Source organism: Manis javanica, chromosome X (genome assembly GCF_040802235.1).
Source record: "Manis javanica isolate MJ-LG chromosome X, MJ_LKY, whole genome shotgun sequence".
Classification (NCBI taxonomy): Eukaryota; Metazoa; Chordata; class Mammalia; order Pholidota; family Manidae; genus Manis; species Manis javanica.
Window position 1 is genome coordinate 123,765,155 of NC_133174.1, and position 26,579 is coordinate 123,791,733.

At 40.1% G+C, this 26,579-nt stretch overlaps 1 protein-coding gene across 1 annotated transcript in view; it reads right to left on the reverse strand.

The window, feature by feature from the left end:
* Positions 1-26,579, reverse strand: part of GPC4 (glypican 4) — a 100,232-nt gene that overhangs the window by 20,776 nt on the left and 52,877 nt on the right. Inside the window, exon 2 of the mRNA XM_017658774.3 lies at positions 12,642-12,800. Coding sequence (XP_017514263.1) covers positions 12,642-12,800 — 159 coding nt within the window. The remainder of the gene's footprint in view (positions 1-12,641; positions 12,801-26,579) is intronic.

Here is a 26,579-nt window from a genome sequence, read left to right on the forward strand (position 1 = left end):
GGAAAACATGATTGTATATAGAGTGGCTTTCCTTTGGGGAATTTGGAATCTCTGATCATTTGTCGATGAAAGGAAACTAAGTCACTAAGTCTCTTACATATACATGTACATCACAGAGGGAAAAAAAAGGAAATTTTAAATCGACAACTTCTCAGGAATCAATATAAAACACACACAAACACTTTCTCCTCTCTCATTCAGTTTTAAGGTAAATGAAGAGCTGTTTCCCATAACTTTTTACTGCAAGAATCTAAACCAAAGTTAATAATGCCCCCTAATTTCAACCTGACCCCAGGGCAGGTGTTTTCAAAAGGTGTTTTACTTGGACATGAATTTTTTTTTTCTTTTCTCTCCTTGATTATCTAAATGACATTGAAAAAAACTGCCCAAGAAATGCTTGAGGCCAAGAAACATGATAAAAACACCCCAAAAGCCATGCCCGTTCAATATTCTGAAAATAAATTCTCAGGTGTTCATTGTGACATTAGTACAAATTTGGGATATCCAAGTGACCTTGGGTTCTTAAAGGATTTGTGGAATAACATGAGATTTCTTCCCAGGGTAACTTGAGAGAAAAAAAAAAAAAGAGGGAAACGAAATGCATAATAGACTCAACCATACCTTTGATATACTTATAAGACAATAAGGAAAAATAACTGAAAAAAATATGCAACAGTACCTGGTTATTTCATATTTATTTATTTGTCCACCACATACCCACAGCCTAAGTGTTAAAGATTTAATCTCTTGAGTACAAATGGCAAATTGTTTTTTCCTGAAGCTTTTCTCAGGAAGTTCAATCAAGAGAGGAGCTAACAGTGCGGAATTAACACTGTATCTATCAATATTAATCATTCTTAAAGAATCTATGCCTGGTACAAAAAACAAACACCTCATGGTATCAAGTGTATATACCAAAGCAAAGTATGAGGACCACATCAAATATGAACCTGCCTCTAAGAGAACATGGAACAGAAAAGTATGACGGACACTTCCTTCAAAGACAGACAAACATTAACGAGCTCATCAAAATGCAAGAGCACTACAAAATCATTCTCTTCCATGTTGGGTGGGCAAGTCAGAAGCTAAGAACTAATTCCAAGTAGTTTCTCAAACCCTGGACTGAAAACATGAAGCCTGTGTGGCTCTCCTTACTTCTAAGAGAGTCCATACCTATGTTCCTAACTCATCACCACATGGTGCCTTGAGGCATGCGGCTAAAGCCCATAGTCCCCAGGGTTCCAGCTTTTCCAACCATGTGTGTTTAGTTTGTGGATTTTTTTGATGGGTGGGGGTGGGGGCTCTCTACTTTTCCTTTTGTCTAGCTTTTCTTTCTACTACCATTTGACTTTTATTTCTTGGCTTTATTTAGAGAGAGAAAGGGAAATGAATTCCCTCTGAAGAGTTTTTTAAGGAACTAAAAGGGGAGCTGGTCAACCCCATTCGAGTGCACAGCCTGGCATTTTTACCCAAGTTATCTACCTGCAAGGAGGCCAGAAAGCACCCAAGGAGCTCCGGGAACCATATGAAAAGTATTACTTAAGTCAGGTACCTGGAAAGGTCTCTGCTTCTCTCCAAAATCCCAAGTGCTGCTCAAGTGTGGCCCCACAACAGGCATGCATCATATCATCATCACTGGGACCCCTGTTAGAAAGGCAAGTCCTTGGGCCCCACTCTAAACCTACTGGATTAGAAACCCTGGGGTGGGACAAGCCACCTGTGACTCTGCTGTTCCCCTACACTTTGAAAACCACTGCTCTAGCTGATGAAAACGATTCCCGTTTTACCTCTCACAAGCAACCACCAGCTCGGAGACGCTGTTGAATGTGAAGCATTCAGGGTAAAACATTAAAGTTTTAATTACGGGAAAATGGTTTTCCACTCTATTGCTTTTTGTTGCATTATTGGGTATAATTTCTTGATGATGTTTTGGGGATGAATTTTCTTGTGTGGAAGTGTCAGGATGCAGGCGGCACTTTCTAGAATTCAAGCTTGTGAGGTCTTGGGGCCAGAAAAGAACAAGCTTTTCATACCTTGGTTGAATCACTAGTGCCCTTGCTAAGTGGTGCTGGCTCATCGGAGCTATCAAAGGCAGACTAAGTGGTGCATGTCCAGTGTGGTGCACACACTGCACTCACGTAATGGAAAAATATAGCTGGTCACTGAGATCAGTATGCAAGCCTTGTGTCAGTCCAGTGCTGTTAGTATTTCCAATCCAAAAGAGATTCCAAAGGGAACCATAGGTCCTTCCCTATATTGGATACTTATATTGCTCACAAAATTGGCATACATAATGTAGTGTAGAAACGAAATGTTGAGAATTATTTGACTTGCGCTTTGATGACTTGTTAATTAATAACAATAACTTTCTGACTGCTCACTTGAATTTCTAATGAATGGCACCTACAGTTGCACTGAGTTTAGGGGTGGGGGCAGAGAGGCACATCAAGTTAAGTTTTAGTTTAGAACTTCTGTAAAATGTCAGAGTTCATCCTTTAGGCTTCAAAGTGCTCCAGGTCCAAGAAATGCTATGACACATTTTATGGAAAAAATAAAACATTCTTAGAGTTCCTTATTCACATTAAGAGCCTATGGGTTGGTGTAGCTGTAGAGAATATAGCTACTTTGGGGTACAGGAGGAGGCCTGATTTTAAACTGGCTTGCCCGTTCAGCCCAGCAACCACCACGGGCCTTCATTTGTTTCCTGCAACTCAAATGCTGTCTAGGAAGATTGTGTGTGTGTGTGTGTGTGTGTGTGTGTGATGTTAATTTATGCTTAAAGAACTTAGCTTGGTGCTATATACATACTTGATTCTAATTCATTTTATCATTCAGAAAATTGAGTTACTATCCTTTACATTTTTAAAGACTAGTATGGCAAGTAAGTTGCAAATGGAATAGAACAGAATAGAAGTTGCAAATACAAACATCATTTGAGTGGGCTAGATACTGAAATTGTGTTAAACTGATGTAATAAGTTAAAATCTGATCATTGAATGTCTCCAAATGGCTACGCAATTTGACAAGTATGTACTGAGTGGCTATCATAGGTTCAAATCAAAGCACACAGTTTTACCACACATTTCAACTTTCCTGCCCAATCAAACTGTAGTCAAAATTTCTAGAAAGACAAATTCCAGCCAATTCACCTTTACTATAGGCCACTCTCCACCTATGGTTTTATGAGTGCAGCAGAGATTTTTAAAGCGTCTATGAAATTCTCAATGCTTCGTTTCATATAGTGTTCAAATATTCATCTATTTCACCTATGGAAATTAACAGAACAAAAGTCAAGGGATCCAAAGGACCCAAACTCATTTCTCCCTAGACTTTTCTTACTGGCCCCGTTAAATGGGACTGTTCTACTATGCTTTTTGCCTCAGAGACCTTGTAAGGATGCAGACATAACTGAAATTCTAAAATCCATACCAATTAAGCACAATAGGAACCAAAGCATAATAATGTGCTGCAAGGAGAAAAGGCGAAAAAAGACCTTTTGCATCTGTTCCTCCAGTCAAACTAGCAGTGCTCATATGTTCTTGTTTAATTCTTTCACATCCTCTCTCCCCCTTTTCTTCCTATGACATTTCCTTCTATGAAGAGGAACAGAGCACAAGTCAGGTCCCGGTCCGCAGCATCAATAACAACTTCATCAATCGCTGTTAATGCTCTTCTCTATTATTTCCCCCATGATTCAGAACTCAGGTTCTGGGTCAGATCTTTACTACTGTAGAACTATGTGGGCCTGAGACACCTAGCAACCATCCCTTCCTTCATCATCATTATGCCTGAAGCCAATTATGAGACATTCGGTGCCAGCGAGGAGCAGTGTAATGTTAAACCAGAATTCCACAACCATTAGAAGCTGAGTTAATTGAAAATTAGACCTCCCTGCAGCAACTGCTTGTCGTCATGAAAATGCTGCTCATGGAGTCTGTTTTAAGTGACGTTACTGGTGTCTGAAAGAAAGGAGATCATTTACAAGCATTTAGAATAGTGTCTGTGGTCACAGTTTATTTTCCCTTCGATTTTCAGTTTGGAGGCTTCAGTATTTATGTGCTAAGGATCAAGCAACTGCTTGCTGCTCCAAAGAGTTCATAAATGAACAGTCAACATAGGGAGGGAAATAAACAGTGTACCGTGCTATGTATCTAAACCAGTGTGACACAGGGAGGAAAGCATGGGACCTGTCATTTGTGAGCTGTGCGGGTCTTGATTGGCCAAAAGATCCAACTTCTCTGACCCTCTGTTGTGTCATCCATGAAATGGAGTTATTACTCCTCACCTAATATGGATAATACCTGGCACACAATAGATGCTCAATAAATAGACACACTATTTGTATTATGTGAAGTGACATTATTGTCATCTTCAGAGTTTCTTTATATCTACAACCACTTAAAAAAATCTTTTAAGGGTGGTTTTTACCTTTTATGGCAAGGTCAAATACTATCCATCTGGGAGACTGTAAATTAAGCCAAAGCTACTAGGAATCGTTTAAGAAGACCCAAGGCCTTATAAAACTGGGAGCAATTTAAATTTAGCCAAAGGAAATGCTTAATGGCTCTAGCTTCCAATGCTGTGAAATGTCCCAGACATCTATGCGGGTGGGAGCAATTAGTGAGTGAAAAACATGGAATGGAGAAATGTCAACGCAGGAGATTTTACATTATGTTCAGAGAGAATTTCATACATGTCACATATAAACACAAAAAAATGTCAGGACAAAGAATCAGGCAAAGAATTTAAGGGAAGGAGAATTAAGAATTGAGCATCTGGTCAATTCCAAACCTCCCCACATAGTTCATCTGTACACTACGTCCTTTGTCTGAAGTCTGTTCAGTAGAAGGACTGAGCTAGGTATTTTCCAGATCTAAAATGTGATTATTCTTAATGTCAGTAGTACCAATCTAACATGGGAAAAACTAGATGTTAAAGCAAAACTTTTCCATACACAAGTTTTCTATGTAAATATCCTGCCTTTTAAAAAAAGCAGTACATCATGTACTTCTGGAACTTCTATACCCGGCCACTTGTCTTGCATCAAATAAACATTCAAAATTCTTCTAACAGGTCAAAAGGCCCCCAGTTCTGCTATTAAATGCCATTAGTTACTCCTTTATAAACAATCGACTGGCTATTGATTAATGAGCTAGAATGCATTCTAGAATTAACCTATGACCTTAAGAGATTGGAAGCCCTCTCTATTCAATCCATTTGCTTGGTGCTATACATTACCACCTTGTATTTATATTATTAGGAAGCTGCCTTTGACATGTAAGGATTAATTTTGTCTTTACTGTAAAGGCCATATTTCAAAGCCCTGGCACAGCATTTAAACATTAAGTTACCACATGGACAAAATTCCTGAGAAAAGAAGCATCCTTGTAAATGTTTTTCACAGTTAGGAAAGCTCAAAGACTTATACCCATCCATTCTTCTGCCCATGATGAAGTATTTAAGAACAGCTAATATAAGCACTTACAAATATAAGAAAAAAAGGACATTAAGCAAGCGTTTTACTGACTGCAACCAAACTGATCTGCTTTATGAATCCCCTCTTCCTTGGCCTTTTTTCAGGAAAGTCTGTAGAAGTTTTTAACCTGCACTTTCTTGTATCTTGGCATAATGTCACTCCTCCAGAGTGCCTGCTAGGGCATGGTGCACTAAAGGACATGAACTTGACTAACGTTTGTCAACTGATAGCACATCACCAGACCTGTCCTAGGAGGACAAGACACTTAACCAGCTGCAGCCCCTATTAGGGGCCATTAACACACAAAAGGGTGCTAGGGGATCCTGCTGGAAGTAGGAATAGCCCTTTCTTCTCAAGGTCAATGTTCTTAGTTCATGCACTTTGAAGGCTAGAGCTTCTTGCTACCCTGACCAGGGGACACAGGCATGGTACCCTTAAGATCCATCCCATTTGTACTACGGGTACCCCCAGCACCAGCTAGAGAATTCACTTAAGCAGACCCATATTCCTTCTCACACAAAAGAGTCCAGAGAAGGCAAGGGGCATGTTCAAGTAAGCTAGGAGGTGGGAGCTGCCATTCCAAGTGTCCCATATACTAACTTCTAGGTGGATCTATTGTATTTTATGGCCTCATATACAAACCTCATCATATAGTCTAGTCTATCTGCTCATGATCCAGTATCAACAGATAAATCAGGATACAAAATAGCATAATCAGTTCTGATTCCAGTTTGGAAGGCTGTATATGTAGTACCTACGTGCACACAAAAAAAGATGAGATAAATACAATGGTAGTGATTGGGCATTGGGGACCAGGGTGACCTTTTCTTCAATGTTTCTTGGTTTTGTTCACTCAATTATTCAGTGACATTTTATAATCAGAAAAATAATATACCTTTATGTTTTCAAAAGTTACTTCATTTTCCTCTATTCTATTCACTCAACTTAATTGCTGGAGGCTTTGATGCATTTTTTTACTTTTTCCAAATTGGGTCCAGGATACATTGTGATACTTAAGAAAAAACCCACACATTCTTTAAAAACATCACCAAAGCAGTTCTTACATTTTTCATTAAAAAATAAAATTTTTCTTTATAAAGTACTCCTTTCCAGTTGTAGCAATCTAAGAAATATGGAAAGGTATGAAGAAAATATAAATTACCCATAATCCCACTGTTAAAGACAGCAACAATGTTTTATTGAATTTCCTTCCTGTCTTTCTCCTTTGATGATATGTACTGTCACATGGTTAAGATCATACTGTATACCCTGGTTCCCATGTAACGCTATATGGTTAGCATAAAAATTTCCTGTGTGATTAAAAGTCCTTTAGAAACATCTTTTAACTACATACTTTGACACCATAAAGATCATCATGTAATCATTATGAGACACTTTGGCTGATTTCCTATTTTTCGTTATTATAAATAATGCTGTGATGAACACTGTTGTACATAAACCTGCATGCAGAGCTTTCATTCTGAGATACCCAGAAGTAGAATTGCGGCATCAAAGGGTAAGAGCGTATTCAAAACTTCTGACATACTGCCAAATGGACCTCCAGAAAAGGTACGCCCATGTAGCACCCTCCTTGTTTGAGTCACATTTATTACAAGAGTTTCAATTGCTCTGCTAACTCTTTCAAGAGAGAGGGTGATGGAGATGGGCAGAGACAATAAATAAGAAAAGCCTGACTGGCTTGGGAATTCTCTCAGTCAATCAATCGGAGTCAGTGCTAGATCAAATGAGCCATTTTCTTTTTGCCAGGACAGACAGACGCAATAGAGAGGGTGGGGCAGAGATGGACAACATTTCAAACTCCCAGGCTCAAAGTGCAACGAACCAACAAAGCACATAAAAGCGGTCGAGCTGAAGCGCTTCCATTTATTTACTTGCCTCCAAACAGCTTGGATGCTTCTTGCTGGTGCCATGCCTTCTTAAGAAGTCAAAGCTAACAGCAGAGCCCCACAGTGAAAGTGCTCAGGGCTCCCCGGAAGCTGCTTAAGCATTGTCAGTCCCATGACATAGCCAGTGCTAGAGCCACAATTGGTCACACTTCAGATAACAACTCAAAAGGCAGAAAACCTTTGTCAATACAGAAATGTGTTTTGTCTGCGCTCTTGATTTGATTACAGTAAGCTGGCAGGGGCTCATTCTCGTCAAGTTTCACAAAGAGATTATAAAAAGAATTAGCGAAAATACCCAGCATTTTAGTCTACTTCAAATGGAAGGACAAGAAAATAGAATTGTAAGAGAAAGAGTAGCAGTGCTTCCCAACTAAGTCGAAGAGCATTAGCATGGTCTGGAAAGAACAGTGCATTTTTGCAGAAAGGCCACAGGCCTAGTGTCTTTCTCTGTAGTTCAGTAGCTACTCTTCCTGTGAAATGTTGCCCACTGCACTGAAGCAGACATTCAAAAAAGCACGATAAAAAAAAAAGCCCTGAATGAATGAAATCCGAGGTGAGGATTAAAAAACAACCCTATATTATCATGTATGTTACACAATTCTACAACACACTGAATGTGAGGATGTTTAAAGACTTTTTAAAATAGAAGAGCCGTCTTAGTTAAGTCAGTATGGCTGTGCACAGGACAATAACGAAACCACGGAGTTCAAAAATACTTCAGGTCAGGGTTCAGGAAAATTCCAGAAATATCAGCTTAGCTAATGGCCATGAAGCTTAGTTGGATGTATTTGTCTTTTACAGTGAATGGCCAGCTCACTCCCACTGAGGTCATAACTCTGGTGGCCACACAAACTCTAATGCCATTAACTCACTGAGCTTCCTCATGGCTCTTCCGACTGGCCCAGGAAAGTAACAATGGCCAGTAGGAAATACGGAAAATTTTCAAGTCAGTGATTAAAATACAGATTTGGCTAAATCTGAGGAGTGCCACATGCCCTGCCTTTGTGAAATGATAGAAAACAAGGGTGCTTGAGTGCTTAAGGGAAGGGTGGCCACACTCTGATTTACACTTGGCCCATGCAGATAGATGGGACAGACAATTATTTCTTTTATGTGCATTTTAAGCTAATTCAGAAAATTTCTACTCTTATTCAAGTTAACAAGCTTCAGGCTCATGGGAGGGTTTTCAAAGACCTGGTGAAAGTAGCGGAGAGTTCAGAAATGATAGGAGGAAAATAGAGGGTACCAGACAGGCGGCTAATTAACATCTTGTAAGACCTTTCACTAAAGCAGCTGGTCTAGTCACATGTTTAGAAGATTCGCAGAATGTTTTTAGAATTGAAAGGGTCTTTGAGAGCATCCAGCTCAACCCCTTCATTTTATGGATGGGAAAACTGAGACCTGGTTCATTGCCCTGGGTCATAGTGGATTCACAGCTCAACCAGATGGACAATTCAGTGTGCTCTGCCTCCTGTCCAACGTTATTGCATTTGCTCCTAAAATGACAAATTCAAGGAGTTTTCCCACTGGACTAGCATCAGACAACATCTTTATTTCTTTAAGATTTCTTTAACATGCAAAATATCTAGTGAACAGTGTGATTTGGGTAGACGTTAAGCAATAGACCTTCACAGTTGTTACATCATTTTTACTATGCAATTCAGAAATACATTTCACATGTCAGCACTAGTCTTCTTAGTCTACTGGGGTTGTTTGATTTAACTGTGCTTCATTAAAAACGCCTAGGCTCTCACAAAGTGTGACATTTTGGGGTGGGTCTTTATGTTGTGGCCCCCAAACACGGATTATGCCCTACTTGTATTATTTCTATTCCCTCTGCCAAGCAATTCTTTCAAAGCCCCATGAACTGAGCATCTTATTAGCATATTCATGAGACAACTGATTCAGCTATGTTAATTAGCAGCTGTAGTTAAAAGGGAAAAAAATCCCAGAACCCGCCAAGAGGGGGAGCACCTAGCTCTGTCACTACCATTTTCTGGTGCTTTGTCTCCAGGCTACTATGGTAGGTTTCTGGTATTGAATATCCTAAATTAGAAAGTGGATAAAGATTACAGTGTAGGTCTTTAAACTCAGATGCACAGGTTTAAAATATGGGAAACCTGGGAACTGGGAAGAGGGGGATGTGGGGGCAAGGTGTGGCCTAAGAAGGGTTCCATACTTCACTCAGGTCTGAACCGCATGCACACATGCAGTTTACTACTGAAAAACTGATTTATAAACTACAGTCTCTTTAGATGTGCAAACAATAGAAAATTAGACATGTAGAACAAAAAAGGACCTTAGTGAGAAGGGCACTGGCTCCAAAATGCCAGAGCTGGCACTGGAACTCTGACTGGGGCTCATCAAGGCCGAATAATGGAATATTGGAACAATGGGATGATTTCTGATTAAAATAGGCCAATCCCCTAAAAGCTGCCAAACTTTATTTTTATTGAAAAGTTTGTAAAAATTCATTGTTCCTGCCTTAGAATGAAGTGGTATCTCATAAACATGCCTAAAATTTGATGATAGAGGAAACAGTTTAGGCTCAGGGTCACTACTTCAGATTTATACCTTGTAAGGTTTGAGGTGGCCAAAGACTCTCCTTTTAAGTTGCTTGACCCCAGGTGCTCCCACGTGTCCCTTCGCTATTTCCCCAGTACTTGCCCTCTGCCTTCTTGGTGCAACGTTGTTGCCCCACCTTGGTTCACCAACCACTGTCTTGTTACTCTGGCCAACTTACTCTCTTCTGTTCACCTCAACAGCCTGGGGTTTGACTTGTGTAATGGCTTAGGCAATTCTTGGACCGAAGCACCTCACCCTTGGATTTCTGAGAATCAAGATGGCCCCTATACAATTTCACTCAACATCCTCTTTAGGCCTTGAGGACTGCTGGCAGGTGTTACTTGCCATCCTTAAAAACCAAATCAATCAATAAATGCAACACCCAACTTGATGGCGGTTTGCAGGATACCACTCAACTGAGGTTTTACCCTACAAAAGCATTTAAGTGCCTGAGAAAATCTGACTTGGAGGAAATAGGCAACGAATCCCAGTATTGTGCTCATCTCCAGACCAAATACATTTCAGCTACTACTCCTCCTTCAAAAATAATTATGCTATCTTTATTTTTAATTTGAAGTCAGACGAAACAAACTGGAGTTTCATAATCATTTTTCAGGACCAGTTTTGAAACTGATAAACACACAGTGTCAACACATTTGTTGAATGTGAGGCCTGGTAGGGAAGGGCAAGAGAACTGGTTTTCTGTCCTTTTTTAAAAAAATTATACTAACACTTACTGATAAAGTTTCTCTGTATGGCTTCTTAAAAACTGCACATTGGAATCCTATAAGCAATGCTATAAAACCATGGGGAGGCAAGAAGGGGAAAGAGTAGCTAAACCATCAAGCCCACAGGGAGAAGAGGCCACTAATGTCTGTGGGCTCCACACCAGGAAGGGGCATGTCTAACAAGAAATGGGGTGACTCGGAGGAGGCGCCCTTGCAACTTGCATTATCTCCACTACATCATGCTACTAACAGGCTAACCATTCCTAAAGAACAGGATTTCTCCCTTCTAAATGCCATTATTAAACCCCCAAGTGGTCATTTTTAAATATCAGCATCTCAAGTTTTCAAAGATGAGCATTTGACTATCTTTGTAAATATTCTCTTCAAAGTTAAAAGAAAATGCCTTGGTTACTGTCTTGAATGAGAAATGCCATAGTAAAAGAATATCATTCTTTTCATTAATCATACTAATCATTTAGTGACCAAGAGAGACAGAGGTGGTTTAATGATGCCTTTTGACAGGTAACACCCATTTTCATGTGGTTTTAATGTATTGCCAAATAATCTTTACAGTTACACAGTGGTGTGTTGGGGGCTATGGGATAGTAAACAGGACCTGTGTGTGTATAATTTCCATCTACCCAGAGAAAGGAGATAAAATTAAAACTAAACACAATTTTGCATAGCAGGTACCTATTTGGGGCACCATAAATGGTATGCTACATAGAAAAAATTTTACTTCAACTACATTGCAAATTAAATATGCATTCATGGTCTAGCCTGGGAAGCTAACTAACACTTATTAAATTGGTTATAAGTTTCAAATAAATCTCAAAGCCAACATTTGAAATACAACCTGTTCTTTAGCTGGGGACTGCCTTATCAGCTATATCAAATCTAATTTAGTCCAACGTCTCACCATGGTAACAAGCCCTTTGCAGAAATACTCAAAGACATTTCACATCTTGAAAATTTGCCTTGTACTTCTCCACCACACATAATGTCAAGAAAAGCATGCTTCAAAGGTACTTTGTAATTAGAGTGGCCTTTAAAAGAGGCACAAAGGAAATCATTCCTATTAAAATAAAATCTACTTCATAACAATCTTCAAACTGACTGAACAACACCGGAGAGAATCCTGAGGTGTTTGGGACCCCATACTCTAGTTTTTAAAGTCTGTCATCTGTAACGTTGCTTCAGATATGATTGAAGTGCCTCTCATTTGGCACATCTTGGCTATCTCTTCACTACTAAAAGAAAGCATGTGTGTTAGAATTCATGTTTAGCACAGGGGATTGAAATGGGTTCGGCTGTAGCTCTACATGGCGGCTCACCATGGAGAGACTAAGCCAAAGCCCCAGCTAAAATGAGTCCAGGGATGGAGCCCAGCTTAATGCAGACTACAGGAGAGTAGCTACTTCTGGATCACTGCTGCATGGAAAGTCAAGAACTGAGCTTTAATCCTGTCTGCTTTCTACAGTTGCTAGGAATGCTGGTTGTCTCTGAGAGATCCATTTTGAAATTAATTTGAAATCCAGCATCTGCAGAATCTCTACGGTTATTTTGACTAAGTTTTCAGATGCCTGCTTTTTATTAGGGAGATTTTTTTTTAAGTGACTTGCGTCAAGAACACTATTCTGTGCTCACCCAAGAAACTAAATGAAAGCACTGAAACCACTTTAATCCCTTTTTTGGCTCCTTGTGATCATATTTCCATAATGCCTACCATACAGCTTCTAGTATATTCAGAAGGGTTTTAGACATAACTCTGTAGGGCTAACTTGCCCCAGGATCCAACAAGGAGAGCATCTTGGGAGAAAAGTTGAGCATTGAGAGAAAAGAGGAGCTCTGAAAAGGCAACTGTACAAACTTAACACTTAAATGTGGCTTCAATGAGAAGTGTAAAACAAATTAGAAAACAAAGCAAATATCAACGCTTACTTGGAGCACGGTTCCAATACATACCATCAAACTTCTTGTAACGGGAAGCAAAGACGGCTTGCAAGTGATTGCACTGCTCACTGACCACACTTTTGAAATCATCTTTACTTTGTAAGCTGTACTTATCCTCCATCTCTTGGGAACAGCAGGTATAACCCTGGGGACAGATCTTCAAATGATCACCTGGAAGATAAAACGTAGGGCAATCAACCTTCATTCTCATTCCCCAAGTCCAAGAGGGAAGAATTTGACTTAGGCCACACTCTTGCGCTTCATTTCCACCTGTGAAGTTCCTGCAAAACCAAGGCATCATGTGTATTTGAAGAGTTTCATTGAACTAAAAACATGTATTCCCTTCATGGAGAAATAAAATAATAAAGCCACTTCCAAAAGACAAAAGAACTTTCCAAGATGGCTACACCACAGGAAAACTGATGTGGCCAAAGAACACATTATCATTTAGTATCAACTGAAATTTCTTTTCTATGCTAAATACTGTACAAGTCATGCAAAGAGAGAGTTTTCCTAGCTTTGGGAGTTTATACTCTGAGAGAGGGTATCCCTTATTTATAAAATATGTGACTGCAAACAAGAACTGAGCAAATATATGAGCAATACTTAAACTGTGGGGAAGCGGAGGGAAAAGCACATTTCAAGGGATTGTCAGCCAGGAGAAAAATCATAGAAGTTGAGGTAATTTGAACCCATGATAAGTCACAAAGGGTGATGTGAAACAATCTTCAAATTCTGAAGATTTTTCTTATCCAGCATCTGTGCAGATGTTAGACACTGTATTGGCCTTATGGTTCTTATGATAAGTAGCCACTCATCCCAATAGAGACTAGTAAGAACAAAAATTGTGCTTTGCAGAAACTATACCTCTACCTCATAATACAAAGACACGAGGTGCTATTCAAAAATAAACCCCACTAGGTACTATCACTTTAGTCATTCCAATATTAAGTGGTGTGGCATAGGTAACTCTAGCATAGATTTGTACTGTTTTTCCAAGGATGCATTTCCATTGGTCCTTCTGCTATTGCTGTCCAAGTCACAGATAAGACAAAGGGTCTGCAAAGACTCAAGAGCTCAGGAACCCCAGGAATGAGTAGGTAGGAGACACTTGAACCTGTCCATGGCAAGCATGTACAATAAAGGGATGGAGAATGAGAGCCAATCCTTCTGACAACACTATTGATGGGTTATGAACCGGGCCATGAGCTGGCCATTGCTGCTCCTTGGCCGTGTGTGCTGAGAGGAAATAAATCCATCAAAGGTAGATATCAAAATGGCTTGGAGAGATGGCATATTTCCGATTAAAAAATGGGTTGACAACTTATTTGACTAAATTACTGTCAACTGCACATACACAAACAATTACATAATCATATATTCATTCCTGATCATTCTTCCTTCCGGGCAATTAAAAAGTCAGGAGAATTGTTACTGCAGACCAAAAGGGGTATGCAGCATTAAAGGAAGCTAGGGAAACAGTCTTCAAATGACTTCCTCACCCAGAAACTGCTGAAAGTTTCTTATGGCATTTTTAAAACCCTAGGTCAACACATGATTCTAACAAAAAAAGTGTGGGGTGGGGGGGCGGCAATTGTGAACCTGCAGAATATATCTCATTAGTGCAAGAAGGGTTGCTAAGGCTCAGTTTTCTGGAAACACCTTTGTTACAATCAAAAACAAAACTCCCTCTCTTCACTGGCTTAACAAGTTCATAGCAGGCCTTGGGTACTGGGATGCATAATTAACAGAGAGACAGCCAACTGTCTCCTGTAGTGGTACTACCACTTTAGTCATTCCAATATTGAGCTAGTACAGTCTCAACCCATGAAATAACATGAAGGAGACTGACTAATACAGTGCTCGTTGCAGCTGTATTAAATAATCTTATCACTCCACAGAAAATTAATTGGAATGCTGAGAATGAGAACTTCAGACACACAGGACTATTTAAATGAATTACGGTAACAGAGCAGATGCTTTTTAAGATTCTCATGGGGTGAAAGTTCATCATGTACTGGTTTTCAAGCACCTGCAAAGATTCTGTTGTGGATGCATTGAATTTCCAAGGCAAAACAATTGACAAGTTTGGAAAATAACCTATGTTCACCTCATCTTAACAGGGTTCACACATATCAGTCATTTATTGTATCAAGAGAGGCTCCTAAATCAAGGAAAAGCACCCCTTTTCCCACCCCCAATGTGCGCGCACGCACGCACACACACACACGCACGACCTGAAGTCAGAAAATGTGAAGAGACCGCAGGAGAGGATAATTTTCTACAGCTAAGAAGCACTAGACTTTGAGGGTTTGAACTTATCCACAAGAATTTTACATTGAGGGGACACCCTTCAAAAATTGGTAACAGTAGAAGTTCGTTTGGTGACGTACTCAAAGCAGACAGCACGGTTTACACGGGCACGCATAAAAGGCCAAGCACGGCCCATGCACCCTGCCCAGTTCACAGCCTTGGGGGCCCTCAGCAGGACCTTATGGAGACCTACTTGTATGTGAACGTTCATTCGAGCACATCTTTGTTTTGGCAACAGCTAATAAGAGTCCCCCTTCATTTTAGAGAAGATCTTTCCAGGAAGACTCTGTCTAATGGTAAAAAGGCTTGCCTTGTACAAAGGATGACACATGGTAGAAACCTGGCTAATGCTTCTGCTGGTAAAGCCATCTTCCTCACAGTGCAAACAAGCCCACTCCAACCTGCCACTTTTGCCCATATAGCCTCGAATGTACCACTTATTCCATCTGCATTTCTAGAGAGCATTCCTTGAAAACGTGACTTGACATTCTTACTAAAAGCCCTGACTGAGACACATACAGTCCAAAACACACTTGTGAATTAAACCCCAGGACATACTTAGGCTACTAGGGATTCAGTGCCATAACCAAGTTTCTGATGGAAAGTACAAGGAGGAAATGGGGGACAATCTTGGAAATGGAATTATAGCTCTGCATTCTGTTAAGAAATCTAGCAACTCATTTGATTTTTAAAGCCTGAATATTTTTACTTTCAGCACCAAAAATGGTTTGGTTTAGTTAAAATTCAAGGCATGCATATTACTTGAAAGACATTGTTTTGTCTGAGCCTGCTTCTGAAATGCTGTGGCTGAACGATAAGTGCCTTTTCTTTATGGAGATCTCTCCTTTCTGAACCTGGGGACCCTATATACTTCTCATTTACAGAGGGTATCACAATTTTTTATTTAGGCTGAGAGAGTTGAGCACAGGAGGAACAAACTGGTATGGGATGGGGACAACCACAGCATGGCATTGCACTGGGCATGAGCATTAAAAACAAAAAGGTCCCAGGTGATTCTGAAATATGCCATAAGAATTATTATTTGAAAGGCTTAAGCATCAGTGCCACAGATGAGCCAGGAATAGTGAACAATCCAATAGTTCAAGTTAGCAGTGGGTTATGATCCACAACTATAGTTTGAGCTCCTTTTTCCCTAACTCCTCCTCCCTTTTTCTCTCCTAGTAACACTTTCCTGTCTGCTTTCTACTCTTTTACACTGTCCATACTGGTCTTTCTTGCCCCACTCCACCCACCTCTTTTAACTGCATCCTGAAACTGAGGGATTTTTTTTATTTGCACTTGTTGAGTGTTCCCTGTTCTTCTTTGAGAAAGCAGGTGAACTGAAAGCTTTATGGTTTTCTAAGGAAGCACCTAAATTAAGTTGCTTTTTGTACATGGCCCTTGATTAGTTTTTTTCTTTATGGGTCAGTGGCCCTTAAGAAAAAACGTCCCCTCGCCCTGTCCTCGGAGGCTTGGATGAGATTCAATGAAGCATGCTTTTAAAGCTTAACTCTAGGGCATTAAAAAAAAAAAAATCACTCGAAAGAGCCAAACTTTCTCAATCACACCAGTTCTATGTAATTTCTCTTTAGTCTTATATCAATGCCTTAGTTTTCAAAGCTGAGCAAAGACAATCACAATAAATTACTACTCAGTCCTGCCGAGTGCGTATTGGTTCTTTTTTCAAGCCACTTCAAATCAATGGTTAAAGAGGTAGGTAGGCATTGAATCCGAGGCACCTACTCCATCCTTTAACAGAACTTTGTGGTGAGCTATCTGTGCAACTGTGTTTTCTCATTTTATCTCATGTATTCCTCTCACTAAAGGCTGGCCCCGATGTACACACGGGACGCAGCTGTCTGTTGATTTTAAGTTGCTCATAAGCCACCTTCCTGTAGTGAATGTTAGCAGTGGTGGTTAGGTTTTCAGGCCAGCCCTTAGCTTATTTACTACTAACTTGACTATTTTAAACTCTATCTCAGTCTTCTACATCTCTCTCAGAAAGTTCATTTTGAAGTCCAACTAGATGCCAAGAAAATATTCTCTCGGGTTCTCACATGTTTTTTGAGGAGATGGTGATAGAGGAATACCTGTAGTTACTGCTACGTGTTAGCTTTCTGTACCTGTAGGAGATAAAGCAGATCTCTAGTGATGACTCCCCCGGAGTCCTCAATGAAGAAAAGGGCAGCTAGAAACCTTTATGGGACACGGGGGCAAAGAACCCAGGCTTGTAAGGCAGACTTATTCTGTACCCCAGTGGATTTTGCCAATAAAGCAAACAAATGTCTTTGGTAAATAACAGAGACATCAACTACACCCCATTTAAGAAGAATAGACTGGAAAGCACTTTGGAAACCGCAGATGTAAGAGGCTATGATTTTGCACTGGCCTTTGTTGCAGAAACTGAGCACCTCACTTGGGTTTCCAAGAAATCTTAGCTCTTCACGAGAAGTTTTTAAAATATGATTTTAAAAGGTTCCCAATACTTAACACTATTTGGATCTGTCATTCTGCAGGGCTAGTCCAGGAGTAAGAAGACTGATCTGGGGAGTTGGGATCTGGGCTTGAGGTGAGTTGGGTTTAAGTCCCAGCTCTACATGATTCAACTGCGGGCTCTCGGGAACATCATTTACCCACTTAAGCCTAAAAAAGCCCTTTGTAAACAAGGAAGTATTACGTAACAAATAAAGAAATGAAGAACATGTAGTATCCCCCAAGGACTTCACTGAAGTTCTCCATGAAGAGGCTTTCCTGACAACTTGAATGAGGAGAGGGAGAGGGAGAGAGGGGCCAGGAGGGCAGCACCTTCTCTCCTGTAGCTAGTTCAGAAAAATTTCTTGTGGGAGGTGGAATTTAGGAAGACAGCCAAAGAAGAGGAGTTAAGTAGCATGCCTAAGAGATGGTGAACTCATGACTAAGCACGGACATCTAAAGGACCATCAAAAGCAAGGCCTTTGGAGCATAAGGAGATGTGATGATGAAATAGAATATGGTATCCTGGAGAGGAGCCTAGAACAGGAAAAGACCTTAGGGGAAAGCTAAGGAAATCACAGAAACTCATGTGAATGTTCATAGTAGCATTATTCATAATAGCCACATGGCCATGAAGGGATGGGTAAACGAAATGTGGTATATATCCATACAATGGAGTATTATCCAGCCGTTAAGGAGGAATGAAATTCTGGTCTGTGTTAAAACAGGGCTGAACCTTAAAAACGCTATGTTAAGAGAGCCAGTTACTGAAGTCCATGTATTGTATGACTCCATTTATACGAAATATCTAGCACAGATCTGTCTATAGAGCCAGAAAGTGGATTGGTGGTGGTTGCCCAGAGGGTGGGGGGGTGAGGAGAAAGGGGTGGGGGGGTGAGTTGAGGAAATAAAGGGCAATTACAGCTCAAAGGTATGGAATTTCTAGGATGATGAAAATTTTTTAAACTGATTTTGGTGATGGATGCACAATTCCATGAGTATATTAAAAGCCAGTGTACATTTGAAATGGGTGAATTGTTTGGGATATGAATTATACCCCAATAAAACTGTTAGTAATAAATACCTCAATAAAACTGTTAGTAATAAAAATGAAGGAAATCAGAATCAGGTATAGACTTTAGTTAATGAGGTTTATCAATTGTGACAATGTCACACGCTAACAAAGTGTTAATGAAGAAACTTGGGTACAGGAAAACTGTGCTAGCCTCCCAACTTCTGTAAATTTAAAACTCTTCCAGAATAAAAAGTTGATGAGAAGAAAAAAAAAGCTTCAGTTTTTTGAATAAAAATGATAAAAATGTGCAGGGCATGGAGTAGAGGGGGGACACTTTCATCAGGCTTTTAAAAATATAAATACTTGATGTAATTCTAATCATGGAGAGCTATGTTAAGCTATTATTTGTGGGGATAATTTCTCAAATAATCCCTCAATTGCTACTTTACTGTTTTTATAATTTTTCTTTGTTCTGAAGCTAAAACAATTCCTTGCCATTGGTCTAAAGAGCCGCTGAAGTTGTTTCTGTTCACCTTCTACATCTAAATTCATGTAGCCACAAAGTGAGCTAAAATGCAGGTTGCTGTATAACTCCAGCCTCTCTGAGCCACCTAAGAATCCCTGGGGGAATATACAATCCTCTGCTTCCTGGGAACAAAGAAAGAAAATCTCTGAAGGTTTTTAATAATCCCAGGGAAGTGGGGAATGTACACATTAATCCATCCTCCCCCTCCTTGCAAAAAGGAGCGAAATTACTGCATATAATGTGCTATGCACATCGAAAACCTGAAGTCACTTGGCCTAAACCTGAATAATAAAGCACATAAATTACAGTCATTATGCAGATGTATGATTTGAGATAACCTACCAATCAGGAGGAGAAATGCAGTTAGTTACTATTTTGTAAAACCTTGCCAAAATATAGCTTGGAGAGCTTAAGACTGCCAATTATTTTTAGGTCCACTAATCCTGCAAGGTAAGATAGTGGAAGGCCAATCAGAAACATACATTTCAAAACCAGTTTCATTATATTTCTCTAAGAACAGTCCCCTAAGTGTAGTTGGAAGAGTTAGAGTAACTCCACACTTCATTTCAGTGAGCTTGAAACAGCTTTAAAATCTGCTCCAGATAAAAATCAAGCAAGGATTTTTATTGCTTTTTAAATGACCAGTAAATTATGAACCAAAGTTTATTTATATCTGGCAATCTTAGAACCCCACTTTAAAAGCCCCAAAGGTTAACTGAAGTAAGGCACATCAACCAAAGTGCATGAATAGCCTGAAATGCACTTTTGCCTTATGTTACCATCACTTTAGAGTACCTGGAGCAATGGCAGCTATTGGGCACATTTACAACCACTCTCATCCAAGGCCCAGTACTCACCAGGAATAATAATACTGGCAATTAACCCCAAACTCCTCTACAATTCTGAGGGGCTAATAAATACCACTAAGCAGACAGTACTAATGATAAAAGACTCCTGGAAATGTGCGGGGGCACTTGGAGGGTAGGGGAGGACAGGCAGGCAAAGATGGAGCTTTCTGGTTTTATAGCCAACAAGAGAGGAGATGATCCTTCCTGCCAACAAGTCAGGTGCACACACCATGGTAGCACCATTTCAGAGTTTCTCCCAAATAATGATGTACCATTTTCACTGGGCTCATAATTGAACAGAATACCTGGGGATAAATGAATGGTTTCCAATGCCTCAGTTACATATTCAGCTACAAATGGAAAGTGGCCTAGAGAGGAAACCCCGTTGGCTAGGGCATTTTTTTTCTTTGGTGCCCAACAGCCCTTCTGGTGCCTACATACTCAGGCCATGTACCATAACCTCTGGTAGACCAAGGCCTTGGCCAGGCCATCTCCAAGACAGCTAAGCAGGCCAGCCAGGGCAGCAGGCAAATACATGTTGGTCACAACACCTTGCTCTTTCTCTGCAGCCCTAAGTGTGCTGAAGTCTTATGACTGGCCATGTGAGCAGTGTCCTGTGGGCAATCCCACAGGACCTCAGAGAAGATGAGGAAGGTCTTGTCATGAAAACACTGGACACACTCCTTCCCTTCTCCCCCAAGAGGGCTGACTGAACACCAGCCTCCTAACAGGGAGTGATTTTCCTTATTATTTCTAAATAATATCCAAAGAAACCCCCAGGAACCCCATTCTCAGATATCCTGCCATAGCCATTTAGGCTTTCCAGCAAGATCAGAAAGGGCTGGTGGCTGAGCATGAGTTTATCACGGGTGTAGAAGAAAGTGTGGTCAGTGGGTGGGGCAGCCATCAGACACTGGCTAAATATTAATACAAATATTAATACCTTCCATTTTATATGCATATCATGAGTTATGAATGTCATAAAAATATTCAAAAAAATTTTTCCAGCTTAACTAGAAAAATGAAAACCATCCTTAACTTGTTTTATTCTCCCTTTCATGATGTACCTAAAAATTCCTCCCTGCAAAATACAGTGTAAGAATAGGTTTTCAGTAAATCTGTTTTCCAGGAAAAATATACCTAAACAACAACATATTCATTTATCGTGAATTCTCCCCTAAGATATTTCTCCAAATGACTATCTAGAAAGCTTTTATACTAAGTGATAGCAAAGTCTGCTACTTCACATAAAGAAAAATGATTCTCTAACATCAGATTTCAAGCCACACTTTAAATTCTTTAAATTTTAGCCAGGCATCAATGAAATGGCGAAGGAGAAAGAAACATTTACATTTCCAATGTTTGTCCTTAATTACATCCCTTAAAATCCACTTCCACAAAATTCTTATTAAAGGTCACAGTAAATTACAGCTTACTCTAATATAGTCTGAGTTGAAGGACTCTTAATTAGTCTCAGTTCCCAAGGACATGGTCATGAGACACCACTGAACAGGGGTTAATTTTTGTAATGAGAGAAGATTTCTTCTGCACCTGAACACAGGCAGATGGAGGAGGGGCACAGTCCCTGGTTTTGCAAGGCTGTTTCCCCAACCCTCAAGAAAGCCCCACGTCACCATTAAGTTTCCTGTCACCCTTGGGGCATACACCCTAGAATTCATTCCCATTTAATGGGCCCTGTAGCATCTAGAAAACTTGTGCTTACAAAAGTATTCAATGCACACTTCCTCTTCTAGGTCACTTACTGGAACTTGCAGTAAAATTGAGCTCAGCTGTAAGTCTGGAGAACATGCCACTATTAATCCACAGAATTATCTTATTCATCCCAAAGCTTGGCTTCCTGAAGCCTTGAAGTCAATTGTAATATTTGATGGAACAGTCCCACAATTCTGTGGTGATGCCAGTTCTTTTTAGTTTCCTTGGCTTGGTGTGCAATCCCATGGAGAGCTTTTGAAAGCCTAAACTGATCACTTGCACTGGTTTCCCTTTGCCCACATTTGCTTTAGACTTGAAAAACATGTGGTCATTAGCCAAGAACAGATTGCCTTTCCCAGAAGACTGGGTTTGCTTAAGTTTTCAGTGTTCCCACTGTTGATTATAGATTTTGCTAGCTGGCCTTTATAATTGAGGCACCCCAGGTATGATAGGGATTTATCCTAATGGCAATCTACTACCCGCCTGGAACCATTCAATTCCCCAGTCTAGTCTTTCAGAATTTTTCCTTTAGGGCCAGACCTGTTCATCAACTACATATGATTTGTTTGTTAGGATTAGAAAATCCAGGAACCTACCACTTCTTGGCCTAGTTGTTTCAACTAGTCCACCTCAAGAGATTTTTCTGGGAATGCAACCCTGCCCTAAAATTTTCCCCAAGCCTAAATCGAATAATTGATTCACTTCTCCCAAACTAACCTTTGACCTGATGGCAACAGAAGAACATTGTTGGTGCTTAATGCAGTATTTATCAAGTAGCTCTTATGTGCCAGATGCCATTCGTAGTGCAGAAAATACAAAACACTTGGTCTCTGCCCTCTTGAAAATTATGAGATGAACAGACTTGACTTTACTGTTACTCTGTGGGCTTTTTCCTTTCTCCCTCTTACTCTATAATCTGAACTCCTCCACATTCCCTCCCTCCCTCCCTCCCTCCCACACCTCCCCTAAAGATCTCTGAGGTCCTCTAACCTTATCTCAGAACAACTCTAGTTCAAAAGACAGGAGGGGAGGTGATACTAATATCAAGGCAAAATCTCCCAACCCATGCTCCTCATATTGGGACTTCGACAGCTGTACCTCTAGACAAACTGGGAGACTTTCACACTCTCAAATATAATGTATGCACTGCCAGATAATGCTGTGTCCATTTTTGAAAGTCATCTAAAAGATACTAGACTGGACTTGAAGCAGAATCTTGCCATGAGGGGAATAAGCAAACTCCTTGGGGATGTAGTTCTGTTCCCTTTCTTGGTCAACAAAGCAAAATCCAGAAAGCAAAAATCTCACATGAATGCTTTTTAGTTATTTGGCATTTGACAACTCAGGTCACTAAACATTCCAATTTTTTAAAAAATTCACCTCTCAGACAATGTTAATGCTTGGATTTTTTAAAGTCTCTAAATTTGGTCACTTGATGACAAGGTTCCCTTAACTTAAGATTCCGATAGTCAATGAATCACTAGCATGGCACCATCCGATTTTTGCAGCTGAGCTCTCAGGAGAGGAGCTTCTATGAGCTCAAGTGACTGATACCAAAAGCAAAGGGACTGCGATATTACACAATTCCTCTCTACCACACCAAGAATAACCCCTGTTTGTCCTTGGCTCTGAAACTCCCATAAAAATGGGCTTCAAGTTAAATGTAAGGTGTCAGGAAATTCTTCAGCTGGGATGCCATGCCAAGCCACCTACCATTTTCCTCACACTTCTTAACTATGACAGAGATGGAAAAATTAAAGCAGGTCTTGGGCACTAAGTTAAAGTATTAATGATTACTTATTTATGACACGAAAAAATTTACGTCAATACAGAAGATGAAAAAAGGATTGCCTCTCTGCCAGCGAGTAACGAGGAAAACAGAGACATCAGGCATTTGCTCTGCACTCAAGTCCCTACAGGCCTATTCAAGTCCTGACCATGCTTAGATACAGACCTGCCAGAGGCCTCTAAAGTCACCCCAGGGCCACAGAGATATGAATGTTACGGAAAGCACTGGTGTACTGGAGGTGGCCCACCCGGCCCTCTTTACTGCACACCTGTCAGGTAACCAAGAATTAAGGGGCTGCCTGATACCATTTTTGCTTTGGGTGAGGAAGTGAGGAAGGAGAGAGGCCTTTCTAATTTGAGCCTCTAAGAAGAAATGAAGGTCGCTGCCCATAGGGCTGACATCAGAATCACTATAGAACGGTGCCGTCTGTCACAGGACCTAGGGGAGGCACCAGAGCTTCAGAAATCTGGCCAAGAGTCAAGCTTGAGACCAGTGGTTCACAAATTCAAAGTGTCAGACAGTTTTCTTCGGCCTGGAATTAGTGGGTAAGCAGGTGCTTATTTCGTTATTTCAATATCCAACTTGCCTACCATAAATTTTCGGGGTCATGGGTTGGCTCTAAAGCAACTGATTTGGTCAAATAGATCTGATCCTAAAGAAGTTCCAATTATTCCTTCAGTACTAGACTGTGACCCATCAACAAGGCCCATTCACTATTTAGGATAAGCAACAACCATGGGGGGTGGGGAGGTCAGGATGACAGCCATGAAGGGGGTAGGAGGGAGAGAGAACTGGAGAGATGGGCCCAGGGAGAGAGCACAAGAAGGAAGATAGATGGCACATGATCCAGGGCTGAGTAGTGGGAGGGCCACTGAAAAGTGATGTGTGGCAATCTGGCACCTGGGCCTCAAGTTCCATGGTAACTCCCATCAAGCACAGAGACATGTTTTTCTCTCTAGTTTCCATTACATAGAGCCTGCAGATGGCACACAGCATTACTACTGCAATTACTGACTATAATTACCATGAAAAGTCTTTGATGTGATAGCAAAATTATTAAAATGGCCCTTCTTGGAAAATAAGGGCAGTAAATACAGCCTCCTTCGAAAAATTCAAAGACCCAGTTTCATACCAGGACCATCTACCAGAAAGGAACAAGTCGCTATAATATACTTGTTTGCAGCTCCTCTCCTTGAAGATGTTTTATCCTACGTGGAAAATGAATAATGGTGTGTGGTTCAGGATGCATTTTAAGAGTATACTTAGAGGTACGTCAAGGGAAAATAAAAAATAAAATAACATTCTTCTTGCAGACACATGTGTATTTGCAAAGCTCCTAGAATTTCCTGATCCCACAGTAAATAACAAGAGGCAATTTTTGAAACTGAATTCAAGGATGAGAACAAATGACAACTGACATTAAACGTTGGTCTTGTTTTAAAGGTAACACTTGGTAGAGCTGCACGTATCTGTTGGAAGAAACATTTTAGTGTACCTAAATGAGCATCAGTAACCAGAAATATGAAAGTACAAAGAATAAGTCACTTTGTTCTCTTTGTCTTTCATAGGCTCATAAACCCTACATGGTCACATTTTTCATCTACCTAGCGTTAGGTTTTAACTATGAATCAAGACAGCATAATCCCAAATTACATTCAATGTTCAGAAGTACATACATTACCATAGTGTAAAATTTTAAATTGTCCTGTAATTAGTTTTGGTGGAGGGTTGGGGGGAGACCATTGCAAAGCTCAAGTAAAACTGAATGTCCAGCAACATAAGGCTGATTTTTGCAAATGAACTGCCTCAGTTAGAATGAGTGCAACCAGACTATCTTGAAAAAATACTTAGGGTTTTTGCCCATGGGTGTTCCTATTTTTTAATATATGACAGACAGTCAACACAGCCAGATACAAGAAAGACCAGCTAACTTAACCCAAGCTTAACTCTACTATGGTAAGTTCACCCATAGAGAATGACAATACTACAATTAAGTAAACTTGGAAAACAACCATAGCCCAATCTCAAATTTCATAAACATATTCTTGAAAAGGCAGCACAAGTCTGAGCTTCCACTTGGCCTAATGACCGGCCGGGTATGGGTAAGTGTGGCGCATACTCTTATAAAAAGGCATTGTTTCATTATAGTGAGATAAACCTTCATGATGCCATGATTTGTGGCCACAAACATAAACAGAAATTATGTCAGGAATTATTACAAAATGAGCCCATGTGTAAAACAAATCATGATGTATTTTGCTTACTGGTTAAAAGTCTTGTAATGGCACTGACCATTCTGATAGCCCTGGGGTAGCACACCGAATCCAAGCTTCTGTTTATCCCACCTGAGTGAGCAGCAACTCAGAACAGGCTCTTTAAGAACCAAGAGTTTCAGCCTAATCAACACCAAGATGCCTCAGTCAGACAAGTTCAGTGCAAAAGTACAGAACAAATTAATAAAGTCACAACAAGAAGGAAACTTAATAAATAAAGAAAACTGAAGAGACTACAGACAGTACTTGTTCTCAGTCTTTGAGGCAGAGTGGAGCCATGTTACATAGAAAGTATACGGGCTTTACAGTTAAATAGGCCTGAGTTTGAACTGGGTTGCTTACTACCTGTGCAACCTGGGGTTAGGACTCTTAACTTCTAGGACTACTTCATCTTCTGTAAAATAGGAACAAAAACAGAAGAGTTGTGACAGCATTAACTGTATACAGTGCCTCACTCAATAGTAGCTATCATCACACATACATTGGAAGATATTATATATTTTCTTCAGAATGGGGATCCTTTCTATGATTCACGGTTCAGCTATATTTAATCGAAGGAAGAGTACTATTTTCTTCTTATTATTTTTACTAGTACTATTACAGTTGGCCCTTGAACAACACAGGTTTGAACTGCATGGGTCCAACTTATACATGGATTTTTTTTTCAATAACTATACTGGGAAATTTTTTGGAGATTTGTGACAATTTGGAAAAACATTTTTTTTTCTAATGTTATTCTAATACAATATATAATACATGTAACAGACAAAACACATGTTAATTGGCTTTATATGTTATCTATAAGGTCAATAGTAGGTCAAGAGTAGGTTACTAGTGAATAGTGAAGTTTTGGGGAAGTTTAAAATTATATGTAGCTTTTTTACTGCTGTGGGAGGTAGGTGGCACCCCTAACCCCATGTCAAAGGTCAACTGCATCATCATTATTGTTGTTGTTGCTATGTCTTAGGAAGCGTTTATTCTAAAAATTACAGACCAAATAG